The 21,168-nt window shown below is 48.2% G+C and overlaps 1 protein-coding gene across 1 annotated transcript; it reads left to right on the forward strand.

Moving 5' to 3' along the window:
* Positions 1 to 1,009: 1,009 nt before the first annotated feature.
* On the forward strand, positions 1,010 to 17,855 carry LOC135810651 (uncharacterized). Its single transcript, XM_065324141.1, has 4 exons — positions 1,010 to 1,104; positions 9,859 to 10,065; positions 15,551 to 15,696; positions 17,655 to 17,855. Exons 2-4 carry the CDS (start codon positions 9,900 to 9,902, stop codon positions 17,853 to 17,855), a joined length of 513 nt encoding a protein of 170 aa, XP_065180213.1. The 5' UTR covers positions 1,010 to 1,104; positions 9,859 to 9,899.
* The last annotated feature ends 3,313 nt before the right edge of the window (positions 17,856 to 21,168 follow it).

Raw genomic sequence — 21,168 nt, forward strand, 5'->3', positions numbered from 1 at the left:
AGATTTAGGTTGCGTTTGTTCGGTGCCATTGCACCACCATTCCAAAGTCATTCCGCCGTGTTTTGATTCCAGAGCATTTGTTTGATGCACTGGACAGCGTTTGTTTGGTGCAATTCCGATTCCGGTCGCGGAATGAAGGGGGCAGAATCGATTCTGGCGATTCCTAAGAAAAAGTGGAATGAGGTCTCATTCCGAGCGGAATGAAAGTGCGCGGAGGGGCTTAGTTTGTCGTTGCTGCATACCTCCACAACAAAACTTCAAACGCGATTATCGGTATACAGAAATGTTGGCAGACATTGTCCAGGGTATAGGCTGGTACTGTAACCTCGGGGACGGCATAGTAACTTGTTCGTAGTAATTTGACCCTTCGCTGCCTGAGAAAGTGTTCGCCCGGGATCGTTGATGAACTGGAAATATGCCCTCGCACCTCCGCTCTTCATCGTCGTCAAGCAGGGCCTCTAGAATCACAAGGAGGCGAGCCAGAACAAAGTGACCCAAAGCGGCACCGAGCCTGCCACTTCACTTCTTCTTACAACAGTGCCTTGTCTCTGTCACATAAACACGAGAGCTAGAGATGTTTCTGTGACTGATACGAGGTCGTATAGCATGATGAAGTAGCGGCCAAACGCCGCCTGCAGGCACCCTATTTACTATCGCTCGTAGATCTATGCCGTGTTTGGCCGCTCCTTCATCATGACTGTCGTAGGGACATGCAGAAACTTACGGAAGCATATAGCAACTACCAGGATTGGCATGTAGTAGTCTTCGCAAGGCTGCAATTGCGTTCCCAGAGTGGCGCAAAACTTTTGCCAGATTCTCGAATCCATGCCAGCGCGTTTGTTTGCTACGCTCATTCCGGTTCCGCGATGGGTACCGACGTCATTCCATGCCCATTCGGGAATGACCGAACAAATGCAACCTAAGTCAACTGTGCCTATCGGGATATTTGCTTGGATCAAAACCTAAAAAACTGACCTTTATTTGCATTTGCAGGCCTCTCTCTGTCGTTCTGTTCACAGAGCTGTCACAGCATTCCAAGGGAAGAGATATATTGCCCCGGAAGTGAAACATGTGTTGGTACACTTGCCAACTATAGTTGCCAAGGTAAGAACTTGCCCAAGAAAAATTGGTTATAGGATAATGGACAGGTTGACTTTGTTATGAATAGCGGAGATGCCAAAGCAGATAAGCACAACATTGAGAAAAACCACATTTTATCTTCATTGTACTGCAAGAGTCTCCAGGTACACAACTAGGCAAAATTTCACTTACCAATTCTGCCTTGAAGCCCTTCAAGACTGAATCTTAATATGGATTTAGATACAACTAAAATTAACGGTTTCCGTAAGAGTCGGCTGAAGGCTGAGTTCTCCGTATCAGCTGGAACGCCACCACCCTTAATGTTCAAGGCGCAGATACAGCGCCTAAGCAGTGGCAGGTGATTAGATCAGACCCACCACAAATCGGTCAAAGGATGGTTATCCAATTCACTGCATCCATCATGAGCTCTCAATTCACTGTGGGGCGCAGCAGGAGAAAAAATCCTCCCGTTTCCCAGCTAGCCCTTTCCCAGGGATTCCATCATTTTTCTCAACGTATGCGTTTTGCAACCGTCCCAACACAAGTGTAAGTTGCTGAAATCGCACCCATATTTCATAAAAATATCAAAAGTTGCTAACTTCGCAACTTAAAATGAGAGAATTCTTGTAAATTTTTGCCAAAAACCATCAAAGGGGGGGGGGTAGCAGAAATGACAGCAACCTCTATACAGACTATACCCCGTTCTGCTGTGAACGACAACTTTACACAGGGCAAGCAGCTTGATGAATGCATTCTCCATCATTTCAGTGCATACCAGTGCATACCAGTGCATACCAGTGCATACCAGTGCATACCAGTGCATACCAGGGCATACCAGTGCATACCAGTGCATACCAGTGCATACCAGTGCATACCAGTGCATACCAGTGCATACCAGTGCATACCAGTGCATACCAGTGCATACCAGTGCATAGCAGGGCATACCAGTGCATACCAGTGCATACCAGTGCATAGCAGGGCATACCAGTGCATACCAGTGCATACCAGTGCATAGCAGGGCATACCAGTGCATACCAGTGGCAATGCACGTAACGCAACTACTGTGCACCTACTGTTTCTCTGACGTGAGCTTGAACTCGGCGACTGAAGGTACGCAAGAAATGAACGCGAGTATTCTTTTGTTCGGAATGTAGTGATGTAGCCTGTTACTTGACCTTTGACCTCATGCCATGTGCCTATGGTATGGGGCAAAGGTTGTGGAAATCTTGCGAAGTAGTTCGTGGAAATTAAGAAAGTTGAGAACATTGCGATTTCGTCTTAGAACATCCCACTATTCATTCCTGCTTTAGGTAAAAACCGTACGTAAAATGAACACTTGTTGGCTATCCTTCGAAAAGTGATGAAATGGATTTAGGGGATTTGCCGCATGATTCCAGCTTGTTGTGAACCCTCTGCGATTCTCTTAAATGTCGGAATCGAACGACCACACGATACGAGGACAACTATTTACTCTTCAACAGTATATTTTACTTGATCGAACAACTAACACTAATAACACCAGCTATTTATAGCATGCAAAAAACGGCGTACATGCAAAACATACCAACATACCAACATAAAACAGGAAGTAATAGCGTATACAGTAAAAATATCGCACACAGCGCATATAATATAATTAAACGTATGCCATGCAGCAAACATCAGAGGTACGGCAGAGTCGAGATACAACATTGCAATGAATACAATACCATAAGCGCGAAGGCCTTTCCCACTTGAGAACTGGTGGTTTGTAACATTCTCCCTACCAAAGGGCTTCTCACCGCCGCACAACAACTCACACAAGTGAAAAACGATCCGGGGCTCTGACTACGCGCCCAGAACACGTCAACTCCTGATGCAGTGGTGGTGATAGTACGGGTTCTGACTGTTCAGACGCTGGGTGCTGCTGCTGCTTGACGATAGCAGGTTGTGCAGCATCGTCAGGCCCAGGAGCCACGTCATGTGACCATACAGCTAATGGCACTAGCCTGTGGATCGGCCGCAACGACAGGGTACTGATAAATGCACTCAACTTAACCATGGCAACACGACGCTAACCATCTCTCAGCTTAACCTTGGCAACACGACGCTAACCATCTCTCTACTTAACCTTGGCAACACGACGCTAACCATCTCTCAACTTGACCATGGCAACACGACGCTAATCATCTCTCAACTTAACCTTGACAACACGACGCTAACCATCTCTCAACTTAACCATGGCAACAGGACGCTAACCATCTCTCAACTTCACCTTGGCAACACAACTCTAACCGTCTCTCAACTTCACCTTGGCAACACAACGCTAACCATCTCTCAACTTAACCTTGGCACCCCGACGCTAACCATCTCTCAACTTAACCTTGGCAACACGACGCTAACCATCTCTCAACTTAACCTTGGCAACACGACTCTAACCGTCTCTCAACTTAACCTTGGCAACACGACGCTAACCATCTCTCAACTTAACCTTGGCAACACGACGCTAACCATCTCTCAACTTAACATTGGCAACACGACGCTAACCATCTCTCAACTTAACCTTGGCAACACGACGCTAACCATCTCTCAACTTAACCATGGCAACACGACGCTAACCATCTCTCAACTGAACCCTGGCAACACGACGCTAGCCATCTCTCAACTTAACCATGGTAACACGACGCGAACTATCTCTCAACTTAACCATGGCAACACGATGCTAACCGTCTCGACTATCCGTCCCAAACGCCAGAACTGCTTGCGTTTGGTGTCATCGAGACCAAAGACAACATCACCCACAGCTGAAGGGCGCGACATGGTCTGTTGGTGCTTGTTAAGCTGACTTAGATACTCCACCTCCCAACGATTTTTGACATGCTTCAGTGTCCGACTGAGGTAGCGCAATCTCGATGACATCTGCGTAGCGTCCAGGGTACCTGCTGGCTCCTCTAACGACATCCAGATGTTACTCATCATCATTGCAGGGGTTACTGGTGGCTCATCCAGGCTATCAGACACATAAGTTAGCGGACGACTATTGACCACTGCTTCAACCTCAGGATTGAACATCCATGGCACACTCAGTTTGTCAGATGGCGCCTTGAACGTTGTCAGACCAGATCCGAGACGGCAAACCACGTCTCGCGACAAACTTCCGAAATGCTATCAAGAATGACTCAGTACTTAAACTATCAATCACCCCCAAGTGAACTGCTCTGGTGGTGGCACACACAAACAATGCTGTCCATACTTTCGGAGATGACTCCTCCCGGCGCACGTACAACGGACCAGCATAGTCGATGCCGGTAGATGTGAACCGCCTCTCGTGAACAACTCGGTCTTCTGGCAGCGGCGGGCAGACTTCTGAGGCAGCCTTTGCCTTGTAGCAGTGGCATGTAACACATCGCTGAGTAATGTTGCGTAGCACTCATCGACCGCCGATAATCCAGAATTTCTGACGGATGTACGACAAGATCTCTTCTACACCTTGGTGCATCCTTTCAACGTGCGTTTTCTCCAACAGCAACTCAGTCAGATGATGTTTGCCTAATAGAACTGGGTGCTTTGCTCCATACGCCAACTCACTGTGCTGGAGTTGTCTCCGGCTCTGAGCACCCCATGCTCATCCAGAAACGGTGCAAGCTAATACACCTTCTACCCAGGCTTCACTGGTTGACCTTGCTTGATCAGCTCAAGATCCTCAGCGAAACATTCGGCTTGAACGATGCAGTACAATACGTTGTCTGCTGCAAAATAGAGTTCAGCACGAGGCTCAGTGTGCTTCCACTGCAACATCCGAGTCACCATGCCCTGTGCCCTCGACCACTTAATGAATCGGAGCCACCATTCATTATCAGATTCTCGACTACAGGTTGTGGCTGACACTCGCACTTCTACACTGGACCCATCAGTAGCAGTGGTTGAGGATGCGGTGGGCCAGTCACTGGGCTCTGTGATCCAGGTCATCCACAGTCGCCACCGAATTTTCAGGCCTGCTGTAGCAGTATCTTTCCCGGCACAACTGCCTGTGCTGCGAGACCTAGCGGATCAAACACTGACGCAACACACTTAAGGAGGGCTCGCCGTGTCCAAACAGGCGGCCTATCAGACTCGCCTAGCACTGTTATGCTGAGCAAGTCATCACTGGTTTTCCATTTCAGACCGAGGACTTTATCTCCGGCCTCTGGACCACACTGTATGTCGCTGCCTCGCCACTTGCGTAACCTTGCGTAACCTTGCGTAACCTTGCGTAACCTTGCGTAACCTTGCGTAACCTTGCGTAACTCCATGCCAGCATCTGTAAGCACACGTACGCTGAACTCTTGCATCTTCTTGGCTTCCGGGGCATTTGAGACACTAGAGACCAAAACGTCAACGTAGAAACTTGTGAGCAAGAGACCAAGACGGTCTCGCTCTTTGGGTGAGGCCAGCGCACGTAGCTCCTTCAAGTGATGCTGAATCACCGCAGTTAGCATGTATGGCAAGCAATTTACGCCAAATGGCAGTTTCGTTACGGATGGTCTTCGGGATTAACCGTGACCATGAAGAAAGCCTCGCGGATGTCCGCTTGCAGCGTGCTCTTATAATTCATGAAACCTTGATAGCATACCCGCGAAACTCGGCAATAGCGACGGTCCAGGGTCAACCATGTCGTTCAACGACTTGCCATCTGGAGCCGGAGCCGAGGCATTGAACACCACTCTTAACTTAGTGGTTGCAGCATCTTCATCTCAGGTCCGCATTGATCCAAGATCACCTGCTTTGCCATTGCTTGCAGCACCGGGGCCATTTTCCTATATCAGCGCTATACTTGGTGTCGACCTCGCTATCTTCCGTTATAGCGAGCGTGACCCACACCTCTAAGTCTCGGCAAACACGGACAACGTATTGGTGGAAAGACTCCTCTGACCGTTGCTTGCCTGTCAGCAACGTCTTCCACGCTTTGTCTGGTGTCTTTCCGAGCGAGGCAAGCAACTCTCGCTTTGCTTCCTCGTAGTTATTGCATCCAATACAGATCCTCTTTGCTTTGATACCCGCTAGCGCGATGCGCAATCGCAGCAGCCATTCGCTTTCTTCGAACTCGTTCTTGGAACAGATGTCCTCGAACAGGTCAAGATAACGCTCCACTGGCTGTGTTCCATCATATGAGGGGATTTTCATCAACGGCTTACGCCCACCACTGTTACTGGGAGCTTCCACTGTACCTCCCATCGTACTCTCACTGACGGCTTTACCATCACCCTCATACGCCTTGGCCATGCTCTCGTCAATCTCCTTGAACGTCTTGTCAAACTCGGTGCGGAGCGCCTCCTCTCGCCGTCTGGCACTGCGCTCCTCACGTTCCTCGTACTGTCGGAGCCTCTGTTCCACATGTTCCACCAACAACTCACCACCAACAACTCTTCAACAGTATATTTCACGTAATCGAATATAACAACTAACACTAATAACGCCAGCTATTTATAGCATGCAAAAAACAGCGTACATGCAAAAACCTGCGCATATAAAACAGGAAATAACAGCATATACAAAAAAAAACACACACAGCGCATATAACGTATGCCATGTAGCATACGTCAGCAGTACGGCGGAGTCGAGATACAACATTGCAACAAATGCAATGCTATAAGCGCGAAGGCCTTTCCCACTTGAGAACTGGTGGTTTGTAACACAGCTGTTCATATGATCTGCTCTTCAAACACCGCACGTAAGCAGCAACATCACGTTAGAAATTCAGAATTCACGTAAACAGCAACATCACGTTAGAAATTCAGAAATGCGAACAAAAAGACGAGGTAAATGAAAGTGAATGAATTGTACTTCGAAGAACAAATCAATCATAGAAACTAAGACCCGGGTTCCACTGCGGCTCCGCGGTTCCGCTGCCCCGAGGCACTTGGCTGCATGCAGCAGAGCAGCACGTTTCCACTGACACTCACCATTCGCGGTACCGCAGTTGTGCTCCACTTTTTGATTACATTTTACCTGCCTACCTGCGATAAATCCAAATAATCCTCTTCATCTGGCCTGCGCAACGCATGACAATTTGAATTTTAAAATTCTCGTGTACGAAACAATGCAAAGTACGGGAAACAGGTCGAGCCGCGACCGCGGCACGCAGTTTTTGGTCAAGAATCGTAGCGAAAGCTCGCGCGGTTAGCCCCGGCCTCTCCAGCTCGAGCCGCGGTCACTATGGTAATGATGACGTTTCAAGCTGCGAAAGACGAGCAGCGGAGCCGCAGTGGAACCCGGCCCTAAGGAAGGCTGTGGTGGAAATCTATTAGGCCAAACAAAAAATTCTATGTTACTCCTCACCAAGAATGTGGTGGAAATAATACAACTGCATTATAAAGAAAAATCCCAGTACTGTCTTAGATTGAGGAGCCGCTCGACACCAGCATTGTCATCAGCATACCATAGGGTTCACCACATCGGGGCAGCACTCTGACAGCTTGTCTATCAATGGCACCATGGTGACTGCAAATATCGCCATGGCGAGGGGATCACCTTGGCAGGTACCCTCCTGACTCCTTATCTCTCCACCACCCGACACAAACAGGCGGCATGGACTGCTGTAGGTGTTCTTCAACACCTGGCCCAGGGAAGGAGAGATGAGTGGCACGTTGTGTAGGGCTGCAGTGCGGTTCATAGCGTAGAAAGCGTTAGTGGCATTGACCAAGAGCACTCCCTCCACTTCCGACGAGGCAAACATATTGGTCACAGTATGCGCAGCAGCTTCACACCCAGACGGAACACCAACACAGAGTTGTCGAGGGGCTGTGGCATGCATGATGTCATATTGAGTTATCTTCATTACAGCTTTGCCAATCAGTCTCCGGAAAACCTCCCCAATAGTGATAGGGCACACCCCTGGTCGCTTATCCAGTGGGATGAGGTCGCTTTTCCAGTGGGATTTTTTTTCTTTCTACAAAACCCACATATCTCCAGACACTGGGGTGAATGATGGAGTGTGGTGGTGGGGCCCATTAAGCTCCGCCGACCAGAGGTCTCGGCTTCATAGCTCCATGGACGCACCATGATGATGTCGCTTGTCCAGTGGGATGAGGTCGCTTGTCCAGTGGGATGAGGTCGCTTGTCCAGTGGGATGAGGTCGCTTGTCCAGTGGGATGAGGTCGCTTGTCCAGTGGGAATGAGGTCGCTTGTCCAGTGGGATGAGGTCGATTGTCCAGTGGGATGAGGTCGCTTGTCCAGTGGGATGAGGTCGCTTGTCCAGTGGGATGAGGTCGCTTGTCCAGTGGGATGAGGTCGCTTGTCCAGTGGGATGAGGTCGCTTGTCCAGTGGGATGAGGTCGCTTGTCCAGTGGGATGAGGTCGCTTGTCCAGTGGGATGAGGTCGCTTGTCCAGTGGGATGAGATCGCTTGTCCAGTGGGATGAGGTCGCTTGTCCAGTGGGATGAGGCGGGCTGCAGTGAATGACCTTAGCTCTTCTGGTGGGATTTCCTGGGTGCATATGCGTTTTCCTGCTTCTGCCATTGCTGCACAGAGCTGGTCAGACGCTGCAGGGAAGCAGGTCAACATGCGTTTCCACGCATCAGAGTCCAGGTCCAAGGTACACCCCGCTCCGGACATTTGGCTTGTATTCAAAACAGGCTTCTGTATGAGACAGGCTTTTATGCAAGACACTACAGCACAGTAAAACCTGGTTTAAGCGACCACCCCAGGGTGCAAGCAAAAGCGGTCATTAAAGCCAGGTGGTTTTTTGAACCTGGTCCCACAGTGTCTGTGTAGAACTGTCCGTGCAAGGGAAAATGGTCGTTAGGAGCAGGTGGTCGTTTAACCCAGAGGTCGCTTACACCCGGTTTTACTGTATCTGACCTTTACTGGCGGCCAGTAAAGCCTAGTGTAAGCGACGTCTGGTTTTAACAACCACCTGCTCTTAACGGTCGTTTTTCCATGCACGGACAGTTCTATACAGACACCGTGGGACCCGGTTCTAAAGACCACCTGCCTTTAATGACCACTTTTCCTTGCACGGTGGTACCGTGGGGTGGTCGCTTACACCAGGTTTAACAGTATTTTTCTGTTGCCCGGCTCCGTTCCACACATACCTGCGGCTCCGTTCCACACATACCTGCGGCTCCGTTCCACACATACCTGCGGCTCCGTTCCACACATACCTGCGGCTCCGTTCCACACATACCTGCGGCTCCGTTCCACACATACCTGCGGCTCCGTTCCACACATACCTGCGGCTCCGTTCCACACATACCTGCGGCTCCGTTCCACACATACCTGCGGCTCCGTTCCACACATACCTGCGGCTCCGTTCCACACATACCTGCGGCTCCGTTCCACACATACCTGCGGCTCCGTTCCACACATACCTGCGGCTCCGTTCCACACATACCTGCGGCTCCGTTCCACACATACCAGCGGCTCCGTTCCACACATACCCGCGGCTCCGTTCCACACATACCCGCGGCTCCGTTCCACACATACCTGCGGCTTCGTTCCACACATACCTGCGGCTCCGTTCCCCACATACCTGCGGCTCCGTTCCACACATACCTGCGGCTCCGTTCCACACATACCTGCGGCTCCGTTCCACACATACCTGCGGCTCCGTTCCACACATACCTGCGGCTCCGTTCCACACATACCTGCGGCTCCGTTCCACACATACCTGCGGCTCCGTTCCACACATACCTGCGGCTCCGTTCCACACATACCTGCGGCTCCGTTCCACACATACCTGCGGCTCCGTTCCACACATACCTGCGGCTCCGTTCCACACATAACTGACCACTTTCCCTTGTTTGTCTTTCCCTACCACAGTTGCTACGACAACACCACCGACCACCACAGTTGCTACGACAATGCCACCGCCCACCACCGTTGCTACCACAGCAGCCCCGCCCACCACCGTTGCTACAACAACACCACCGACCGCCACCGTTGCTACAACAAGGCCACCGACCACCACAGGTGCTACCACAGCAGCCCCGGCCATCACAGTTGCTGCGACAACATCTCCGGTCACCAGTGAGTGCGTCTGTGTTCATACTTGTGTATGTGGGGAGAGGGGGGAGGGGGGGGGGGTGCCAGTGTTTACAAATTATTTTTTATTTTCTTCTTTTTACCATTCATACCGTAAAGTCTGCGGCAAACGCCCACCCCATTTTTGCAAGATCTGTTGGCCTATACGCAGTGACCCCATGCACCAGGGGCGTACATAGGGCGGTTCCCGGGATGCCCGGGAACCAGTAAAACAAATTCGATATGGGTACAGAGAATTTTCTGATCCAGTCCCAGCGCTCACAGACTCACAGTGCAAGTGCATGCAGTGCATGTCTGGAGTCCGCCTGCCGGTCCGAGGACGCGTCGACGGTGACTGACCACTAGCCCAGGTGTGAAAGTGGTGCTGGGAGTGGGACACAGCGTAGATCTACTGAACTGGGCCATGCCTGAACCCATCATGGGTTCAACAAAGTCTCTAGTCTAGTTACATCGCCGGATTCCTCGATCTCAGAGTCAAATTTTCTTTTGGAGTTTGTTTTGACAAAGTTGGTCGTGTTTTGACGATGCTTTCGCTTTGTGGAAAAGAAAAATGAAGCGTCGACATCCAGAGGGCCAGCGCTCTATTCAGAGCTATTTTGAGCTGCAGGCAAAGTGTGTAGCCAGTGCTAGTGGCGAAGGTCAAGCGATAGATGAGAATGCAGACGCACCTGACGTGCAAGTGAAGTATGCATGCAACGAGCAGCGCTGAGGAAGAAATCGTCGGCGAAGCTGTAGAGCGACCGTTGTTGGAAGCTGCTGGATCATCCAAAACTTACTTCAATGACATGGGAGGGTGTTGGAAGGGATTCTGAAAGTCGACGTCCACAGTGGAATCCAGTCCCCCGAAATTTGCTGGACACGGAAAAGATTTCCGTCATCGACAATCGTTGTGCGCCACCGCAGGCGAAGGATTTCATTTCCTGTGCGTGTCCAGATGGATGGCAAACAGCGCCACTTTCAACTATCCTTGTTGGAGGAGTTACCCTGGATAGTCTTTTGACAGGCATGCAATGGTGGCTTCTGCTTGGCCTGTGTGATGTTTGCTCCAGATGATTCGAAACTTAGGCAGCTTTCAAGACTGCATGCAATCGTCATGCTGACCAAAACATCCATAAAACGGGGAAAAGTTCAGTCTTTTAAAATCATAAATGCGTAGCAATGACATCGTCCAGCAGCTTGTGGATGGCAATTTCGCCCAGTCTGAGGAGAATATGCAGAAACTCTGTGGGATACGAAAAACAGCACTTCAATTGTGTGTAATGGTGGTTCATCAGTTGGCATGGGAACCACTCCTGGAGGCGAGCGGTGTACGCCCCTGCGCACTGTCACCCCTACTGTATGAAAGTGCATCTCACACCGTAGCGCGAGGAGCGCTTTGCTACGGTAAACTACCGGTATGGTTTTGGGCACTAGTTACGAGCTAGCTCCTAGTGATTTTATGATGTTGGTTGTTTTACTTCACAAATCCAAAAGGGAGTTACTTCGGAAGAACAAGGTAGCGAAGAACAGGCTATTGCAGGAACCAAGTACTTCTGACAGTGTTTCAAGCCATCATTTCCAAATCACGCAAAGCGCAATGGCAAGGGTTTTTCTCGAGCACTTTAGAGTGTTCAACAAGTTAGCAGCGACTTTGTAGGTGTAGCGTCTGTGACATCCCCCCCCCCCCCCCTGTTCGACTTGCAACTGCAATACTGCGACCTGAAACGTCTTTGAATGGTGCTTCGTCAGAACAATCACCATTCCATTTTGAAAGCGCGACATCATAGCAAGAACTGCAGAAGATTCATGATTTGAAAACCAGATGGTTTCTCATTCATCGTATGAAAGGAAATCTCGACCGAAGTTTTTTTTCTTTACAGCAAGATAATGACAATGGCTTTTGCAGAGCCTCTTGGTAAAACATAGGCAATTTGTAGGCGTTATATTCGTTATCGTACGCATTCGACCTTCAAGCCAGTTTTCTACAACTATACCGACCTGAAAAAGACGAGAATAGTATGGACCCGCTGGGGTGGGCGTTTGCAGCGAAGTGGGCGTTTTCAGCGGACTTTACGGTACTATTATCCACAAACCCAACTCGTAAAATAAATAATTATGCGGCCGAAAAAAAATAGCTACTGAGTAGGGGCTGCACTTGGCAGCAGTGATGGTGAGTGTGGGCATACATGTAGAGTGGGTGAGGTACCAGGGCATACATGTAGTGATGGTGAGTGTGGGCATACATGTATGTGTGAGAGGTGGGAGGAGAGGAGGGCCCGGGTGAGGGAATGGTGAGTGTGGGCATACATGTATGTGTGAGAGGTGGGAGGAGAGGAGGGCCCGGGTGAGGGAATGGTGAGTGTGGGCATATATGCATGTGTGAGAGGTGGGAGGAGAGGAGGGCCCGGGTGAGGGAATGGTGAGTGTGGGCATACATGTATGTGTGAGAGGTGGGAGGAGAGGAGGGCCCGGGTGAGGGAATGGTGAGTGTGGGCATACATGTATGTGTGAGGGGTGGGAGGAGAGGAGGGCCCGGGTGAGGGAATGGTGAGTGTGGGCATACATGTATGTGTGAGGGGTGGGAGGAGAGGAGGGCCCGGGTGAGGGAATGGTGAGTGTGGGCATATATGTATGTGTGAGAGGTGGGAGGAGAGGAGGGCCCGGGTGAGGGAATGGGTTCAGCATTGTATGGTTGTTTGTTATGTGTTTAGTTTTAAGTTCACAAATTCATTAACCCTTTGTGAGTCCACTGGTTTCGGAGAAAATGACCAAATTTTCCATTCCGACAATAATCCCCTGTAACTCCACAGTTTTTGAGAATATGTAATTAGAAGTTGTGTTTTTCTGAATGGAATCGTTCGGCTGAATCCAAAAAACTATGTTAGAATGTTGCCATGGTTACCAATGTTGCCATATTAGGCACATATTGTCATAATCAAGTGTATAGCCGCGTTATTTACAGAGCGCACCATAGGAAGGAAATGAAACCATACTTTTATGTACAAATATACAGTAGACAAGATAGAAACTCACAGCACTGAGATAAGATATCCTTCACGGGAAGTGGCGTGCATGGTAAGCGGCGTAGCAGTCGTGGTCGCTCGTGATGTGGAGGTGAACATCGCACGTAGTGCAGTAGGTTACACACTGGTGCTGCTTGTTACCCACTTCTGTGCAGTTTCTGCAGTTCTTCCTTTTCCTCACTCCAGGTATGTGAAGCTGAGCAACAGGAACCTGGACATCCTGCGGAACAGGCACTGGGCGATACGAGCGCTTCGGTGGCGGTGCATGCTCATCAATCGATGACAGCTGCCGGATGAGGTTACAGCGGAAATCCGAGTGCTGCAAGTTGCATCGTCGACTTATCACCCCTGGATGCTGGCTCTGCCACAAGTGAAAGAGGCGGTATGCATTGACAGCGCACACGTCGACCATATCCAAGAAGAGACTCTTCCAGTATTTCTTCGTTTTGCGAAGCACACGGTGCGTTTCGATCAGCTGATCGAACGTGTCGACTCCACCCATGCTGCTGTTGTAGTCTCTGATGCACATTGGCCTCTGCACTTCCATTTGCTGGTGTGCACCATCAATCTTGACATTTCTTGTTACTGTGTCATGCTCATGGCCCTGATGTATGTTGCTGTACATTGACACACACCGCTTGTCCTTCCATTGCTGGTACAGGTGATCTCCGTTGCGAACATAGCGTGTTGCACCTCGCTCTGCATGTTTCTCGAACTGTTTCATGTCGGTCCGCAATACGGCTGGAAATCCAGTGCGGTTCGCGCGGACGGTGCCAACCAACGATATTTGCTTGGTACGAAGAGATGTGGCCAGGGTTTCGGAAGTGTAAAAATTGTCCGTGTAGATCACACTTCCGGCGCGCACGTCACTGACCAGCCGCATCACCACAGCATGAGTCAGGCCATTTTCACCTCCAGGTTGCTGGCCTGTGTAAACTTCAAAGTTTACAACAATGGAGCTTTGGGCGTCGCAGGCAGCGAAGACCTTGAAGCCCCATTTGACGGGCTTTTTGGGCATATACTGCGTAAAAGGAGCGCGTCCCTTGCACTTGACCATGCGCTCGTCAACACTAACGCACTTGCCAGGGATGAACAAACGCTTGCAGGCCGCCTGCAGATGGTCGTGAAGGTATCGCACCTTACGAAGTCGATCATTTATATCCTCTGCCCTGAAGTCCACAATCTTGATGAAGCACATCAGCGCTAAGTACCTCCGGTAGGTTCGAATCATGCAGCGTGCATAGTTTCCGTTGTACAACGACGTAACGCGCCAGTAGTCCCTCGTCGCAGGCAGAGGATGAAATCCCTGGAAGAAGAGAAATGCAAGGAGGCCGTAAAACTCATTACGGTTGGTCTCCTTCCACACACCATCCGTCTGGTACGTCTTTTTTTCAGCGATATGCTCGTGCGCATACAAATTTGTAAACTTGACAATTGAATCCACAACTTCGTCCGGGAAATATAGTTTGAAGAAATCAAGTTCACATGTTGGAGCGAAATTATCAGGTAGGTTCAAACCAGTGCCAGTTATGTTGAACTCAGGTGTATTGGTTTGCAGCTGGTCAACATCATCATAGCCACTACAATTTTCGTACTGTATACCACGTCCTCGTCCTTGCCCTCTTGCAGCTCCGCGTCCTCGCCCTCTTGCAGCTCCACGTCCTCGCCCTGTCGCAACTCAATGTCCTCGCCCTGTCGCAGCTCCACGTCCTCGCCCTCTTCCACGCGCGGGGACACCTACTGCTTGGCCTCTGCCTCGTCCAGGGCCACGTCCACGAGCAGCGACGGGAACAGGAATAGCGATATCGTCAGCCGAATCGGATCCTATTTGCTCCAAGTCGGAAAAGAGATCGTCATTCAGGCGATCTTCCTCGTCAGACGAAATAAAATCGTTGTCCGAGTCGCCTACCTCGTCGCCTGAAGAGCAAGCGATATCCTCTACTGGGAGATCTGCTTGGTCCGCGTCTTGTATTAGGCGAAGCGCCTCGTCTGCATCCATCGCTGGATAAGTCCAAATTCTAATTTTGACATAATTGCAAAGGCTCTTTCAAAGCGTGCTATCAAAAAAAATTTAGTGGCGACCTACATCATGTTTAGTACCTACGTCACGGAAATTTTCTCAGGTACGCGGTGGTGAAGTCTCGGCGCGATGCGGTAAACCAGTCAAGCGCGACGATCAAAAATGTGACGCGCATTTGAAACGAGCGAAATCGCTCGTTGAGCGCACAAAGGGTTAAACAGGAACTGGGCGCAATAGCATGAAGGTGATTATGAAACGAAAGAAGCAAAGGAGGAAAGGAATCAGAATGACCGGAAGACAGGAGAAAATCAGGTCAGAAGGAGGCAAATAATTATGTTCTATGGCGATGTTGCAACACTTGCAGCTCAATTTTGCTTCTAATCCCTATCGCTGCCATCGGCATACCGTTGTTAATTAGCATAAGTCAATCTGGTTGTTCCTTACGTAGATTTGAACTTTGAATGTCGAGGCTTCAACATCATGATCAGTCTTAATCGCACTACTCTCACCGAGGCCAATACACTCTGCACCCAACAGAGTGGAATGAAGTTGTTGAGATCACGCTGGCAACGCAAACTAGAAGAATGCTACATGGTAAGATCATTATTTCTCAGTGCTCCTTGTTGTTAATGTATTTTGTTCGCCAAAATCAGGTCCTTAAAAATGTGACCCACTCGATTGGCAACCATCATGGCTAACAAATCCTGCAAAGGATAAGTTCATTTTATCCGAAATTACAAATTGATGCTATCATTCCCTGACCTCCAGATGATGAAACCCAGGTGTACCAAATCTCCCACGAAGCTTATACCGGGTATTCCCATGTACTCAGATGGAGAGCCAAGGTTAAATTTATACAAAAGAGGAAAGCCAAGGAACTACAAGTTACGCTATACTGTCCACTAGGTGCGCATCCAAGATGTGCTAGAGCTGTTAGCCAGTTAGTTGTAGAACGTCAGTACCGTCGGTCAGTGTCGTGCAGTGTTATCGCACGAGCTGATTATTTAGTAACTGGCGGTGATAGTGGGCAGTATAGCGTAACTTGTAGTTCCTTGGTCGTTCTCTTTTGCATAAATTTCCATATACACTGCTCATTTAAATTTGACCACTTATATAAATTGTGTACCCCTTACAAGGTCTTGGAGCAGAAATACACAAGAGAGGATTCGAACCCACAACCATGTGAATCTCAGTCACTCTTCCTTACCACCCAGCCAGTTTGCTACAGATGCTGAACCTAGTAAAAACAATGCCCTTGATTCTGCAATGCCATACAATGCAGAGTAGGTTAAAGTGTAACACTGTAATAACAACACGATATTTTGCATATGAAGAGAAACTATTGCCTGGAGAATACATAGAGAAATAGATTATGGACCTCATAGTGCTTAAACAGGATAATATTATAAACCGTTAAAAAATTGAGGTCACCCGAATGTTGAGCCGAAGGATTTATTACAACTACATACCAGGATAAAACCTGAGGTCCCGCGAGGTTTTTACAACTGGTAGGTAATTGAAATAAAATCCTGAGGTTACTACAATTCGAAAGAAAAGGTGTCAGCACTGACTCAATCCACACAGTCAAGTAAGCCAATTTAGCATCCGAACGTTTTCACTCCCTTCTCATCATGGGTAAATACAGGCAGAATTCGCAAGTTGTCCCCTAAACCATGTGTTCAGAAGAAAAATGTTTTGTCACTTCAGTTGTTTGTCGCTAATCCTCGTGAAAGTGTCAGGAATGCTTCTTCTTATTGATGTTTTCATTTTTTTCAATATGTTTTAGTCATTTCTTCACCTTCACCCTGTTGTTGACCTGTTCTGCTGAATTTTATTTTGTCCACACGTATAGCGTGAGGTTCTCAATCTATGCTTTTGCTGTAGGTCTATAAGTTGCTGTATTTGACATGTTTCCATTATTCCCTGTACTTACTTCGAAGTACCCATGATGAGAAGGGAATGAAAACGCTCGGTTACTAAATTGGCTTACTTCACTGTGTGGATTGCATCGGTGCTGACATTTTTTTCTTTCGAAATTGGATACGCCTCCAATTTTTCGTTACTACATTTACTATGAATAAGCGGCGCGGAGACAATAACTTTATTAAGGCAATCCGCAGAATCAGCGAAGCGGACAATGGACGTAGTAATTAACAAAAGTAAAATATGGAGAATACAATTTCCTAACAAGTTTTCTAGAGACATTCATGAGCGAAATACATCTCAATAATAAAATTTAGCAACGAGAGAGCTTGGAATCTTAGGGCCCTACGCTATGCTTTTGGCCTAGCTAGCTCATCATACATGTTATTAGAACTGATGGAATTTTTTTCCATTGATTGGCTGCATCAAACTTTCTCTTTGTATTCGAGGGTAATACGAAACCAACTACCACCTTGATGACCTTGGCAAAAAAGCATAGGGATGTTATAAATGTTTCATATCTGCTATTTTTTCTCAAGACATAACCTGGGATTCGAACCCGCACTATCGCCCTGCATGCGATGTTGACAAACAGTGTGTTCATCTTCTTTATCATCATATTGTTGCAGCCTATACTTAACCGTGTGAACGTGGAAGAAATTTGGATGAGACAGATACGTAAAAACCCGAAGGTGACTGCTTGGATGATGTATAATGTTTCAAGTTCGCAGCTGAACCCTACACCGGACGCATCAGCAACTGCTGCCTTTATTTGTGCAGGCAAGTATTTAATTCTGCATGACGACGGACTACCCTCACTACTTTGCTAAAGTGCATGTGATATTTACGCAGAGAGAAAAGGACCTATAAGTTAAGAGTTATGACTAACAGTCCACCAAGGTAACCAAGGTAACCAAGGTAACCAAGGTAACCAAGGTAACCAAGGTAACGAGGTAATCATTATACAGTCAAATAGGGCGACAACAAGGCACGAGAAATATAGGGATATTGAGACATTGGACGACCTGACACAAAAACGTCTACAAATCTCAAACCATCCACTGGCCAACTAAAGTGTTGTTGCTTGGAAGTCGCAGGACTGCCAGGACTGCCAGGAGCAGAAAGTTCCAATGACTTGGACTTTCCAAGTTTGACGGTCGTGACGGTCGTGACGGTTGTTGGTTTGCACTTCGTAGATGTACATTGGAGCTAGGTGTGAGATAATCAGGGATCAACATGACATCAGATCACATGACATCAGATCGAATGACATCAGGTCACAGTACACGTACATAATTTTATTTTTATTTTATTCTTATAATCTTGACTGTTTGAGGGAAAGACACAAACGGGAAAATTCTTAGTCTTATTTTACTAGGGAATTCCATACAGGCATCATCGCCTGCTTACAGGGAACTCTAAGAAAGTCTTGATGGATGACCGAAATTCGGCCGGTGAATTAGAAAGGCAGTAAGCAGGTGGCAGTGCATTCCACCGGTCAGCGCCTACGTACGAAATTGCACAGAAACCATAGCTTGTGCTAGCAGGGGTAAAACAAGCGCAGCAGACACCTGACCATGGGTAAGGGCATCAGTTTGAGCACCGTGAGCACGAAGAGTAAAGCGGTCTTGTAGGAGAGAGCAAGCAAGGCCATTCAGGCAGCGATACATAAACACATAGGTCTTGAAATTGAGGCGTTGTTCAAGGGTGTATACATTGGTGTTACTGTAGAGAACGGCAGTTGGGGTCATTCTATCCAAGGAAAAATTCTCTTTAGCGCTAAGTGGCTGACAGCAAGAAGTTTGTTATAAAGAGCTTGCGACAAACAGTGTACATATGCGGTGCTGCCATACTCAAGAGTAGACTGAATTATAGAGAGGTAAAACAGTCGCTTGCCAAATATACTGATATTCTGTTTTGCATGCACAAAGGCTCCTACTTTCTTGTCAACAGATGTACACAACGCTGCTACTTGGTCTGAAAAGGATAGATGGTCATCAACTAATATTCCTAAATAGCGGGCGGAAACAGAGGGGGTAATGGGGGTGTCACAACAGAGAGCTGCTGCAGCAGGTGGCAGCTCTTTACCAGGGCGGCGAAGTACTTCCTCAGTTAACAAAAAACTTCGTGATGGATTTTGATTCATATGAAAACCCTTAGAACAGGTCAAGAACAGTTTTTATCGACTGCAAATCACTGGACGAAGGTGATTCAGCCAATATACGCCTTTACAAGAGAAACTGTTGGCGGAATGAGCAGAGAGTTCTCGGCTTCTTTGATCACACTCCGCTGACCTTAATGTCGCCGTCGTTCAAGTCAGTTGGCTTTCAAGCTGCGTGATCCGCCGGGATGGCGATTACTCGTTTCCACCAGGGAGTCATAAAATTATTTTACGAATCCCTGGTCTGATCTTTGCTCCCCAGAACTCCACGAAACGAGGAGTAAAGGCACAGGCAAACTGATTCCATTTTCTCTGACACCCCTGCCAGCACTGAATGGCACCGGCTTTGCAAGTCCAGTCGACTTTCTTCAGCCACGAGACTCGCATCAGACTGCAGGCTTCTGAAAGAATGCATGGTCACCAAGATTCGAATCTGGCGTTGCGCAGGTTGAACAAGAACTTGAGTTTAGAATTATTTTCATCGAGCCGCGCGATCAGAGCAGCTCCTTGTCCACTCGCTCATTGTGTGGGCTCGCTGCTCCGTTTCATCGCTCTCTACCACTCTCCAAGTAACTCAGTGCTAGAGTAGTAGAGAAGCCAAGCATCGCAATATCCCTTTGGAGAAGTGGTATCTCAGTGTCGCTCGCCATGACTGTCATCACCTATGTTTCCATAGCGCAACCATACATGCCGCTCGGCTTGTTGAGCAAGGATGCTTTCCTTGAATCGTACCTCTTTCATAGCATGCAAGGGAAGGCCAAGAAAGTAATTGCGACCCATTTCACGGCAGTTTGTGCGCAAACCAGCCACTCAAAAATCCATCACGAAGTTTTTGTTAACGGAGGAAGTATTAAAACCTGGGTCTTAGATGAATTCAATAAAAGTCCTTTCCTTTCAAGATAACCATCGAGAGTAGTCAGGTCCTCACACAGTCGAGTAGTTACTGTTTGACATGAATGGCTACGGACATGGAAGGTTATATCATCTGTGAAGAGTTTGTTAGATGAATGCCTGAAGCATTGTGGTGCATCGCGGATGTATATACAAAAGAGCAGTGGCCCAAGGACAGAGCCTTGAGATACACCTCTTGTGCATGGACGGGCATCACCCAGTGCCTATCCTACCCGAACTCTCTGAACGGGGTTTGTTAGGTACCTTGCAAACCATGCAAGGGCGGTGCCAGCTATCCTCACATTCTGCAGTTCATTGATTAGGCCTTGGTGGTTCACTCTGTCAAATGCTTTGCTCATGTCCGCAAATACTCCACAGTACAGTACTCCACAGTACTCATTCTCATCAAGAGCCTTCAGCTGGCATTCATCAACAACTAGGGCCAGGCAGTCCCGAATTATTATGGTCTGATTTCCACCTTCGAAAGAAAAGGTGTCAGCACCGACGCAATCCACACAATCAAGTAAGTCAATTTATCAACCGAACATATTCGTTCCCTTCTAATCATGGGTGAATACAAGGAATAACGGAAAAAAATCCCTGCATTCATTTCTTTCCATTATTCTCTGTATATCCATGATTAGAAGGGAGCGAAAACGTTCGGTTACTAAATTGGCTTACTTGACTGTGTGGATTTGCGTCGCTGCTGACACCTTTTCCTTCCGCTTCCAAGCAGGACCTGAACCTGCTACCCTCTGTTTCTTAATCATGGGCTTAGACCATCCCACTATGCCTGCCTGCTGCGACCCACAGTTAATTGGGAACTCATGGCCTGGCACGAGGAGAACATGGATGCAGTGAATGGGATTTTCGGTCTTTGACCACTTGCTAGTGAGCTCATCTACTCAAGCTGCATCTGCGCCTTGATCCTTGAAGGGTGGTTGCGTTCCTACGGCGGATGCGGAAAACTTGGTTTCCAGTCGAGTCTCACACGAACCGTGAAATTAATATTTATGGACAACTTTTCGTTTGAAATTGGATATGCCTCCAATAATTTCCTCTTTTTTTTGGATTTTTCAGGAAAAGTTCAA

This window comes from Sycon ciliatum, chromosome 2, assembly GCF_964019385.1.
Source record: "Sycon ciliatum chromosome 2, ocSycCili1.1, whole genome shotgun sequence".
NCBI classification, from domain to species: domain Eukaryota; kingdom Metazoa; phylum Porifera; class Calcarea; order Leucosolenida; family Sycettidae; genus Sycon; species Sycon ciliatum.

Excerpts from the sequence above, each read along its gene's own strand:
- LOC135810651 (XM_065324141.1), top strand. The coding sequence starts at position 9,900 with ATGCCACCGCCCACCACCGTTGCTACCACAGCAGCCCCGCCCACCACC. Across the intron at positions 10,066-15,550 it reads GACAACATCTCCGGTCACCA|ATTTGAACTTTGAATGTCGA; the intron begins GTGAGTGCGTCT and ends TTCCTTACGTAG. Across the intron at positions 15,697-17,654 it reads AACTAGAAGAATGCTACATG|CCTATACTTAACCGTGTGAA; the intron begins GTAAGATCATTA and ends ATATTGTTGCAG.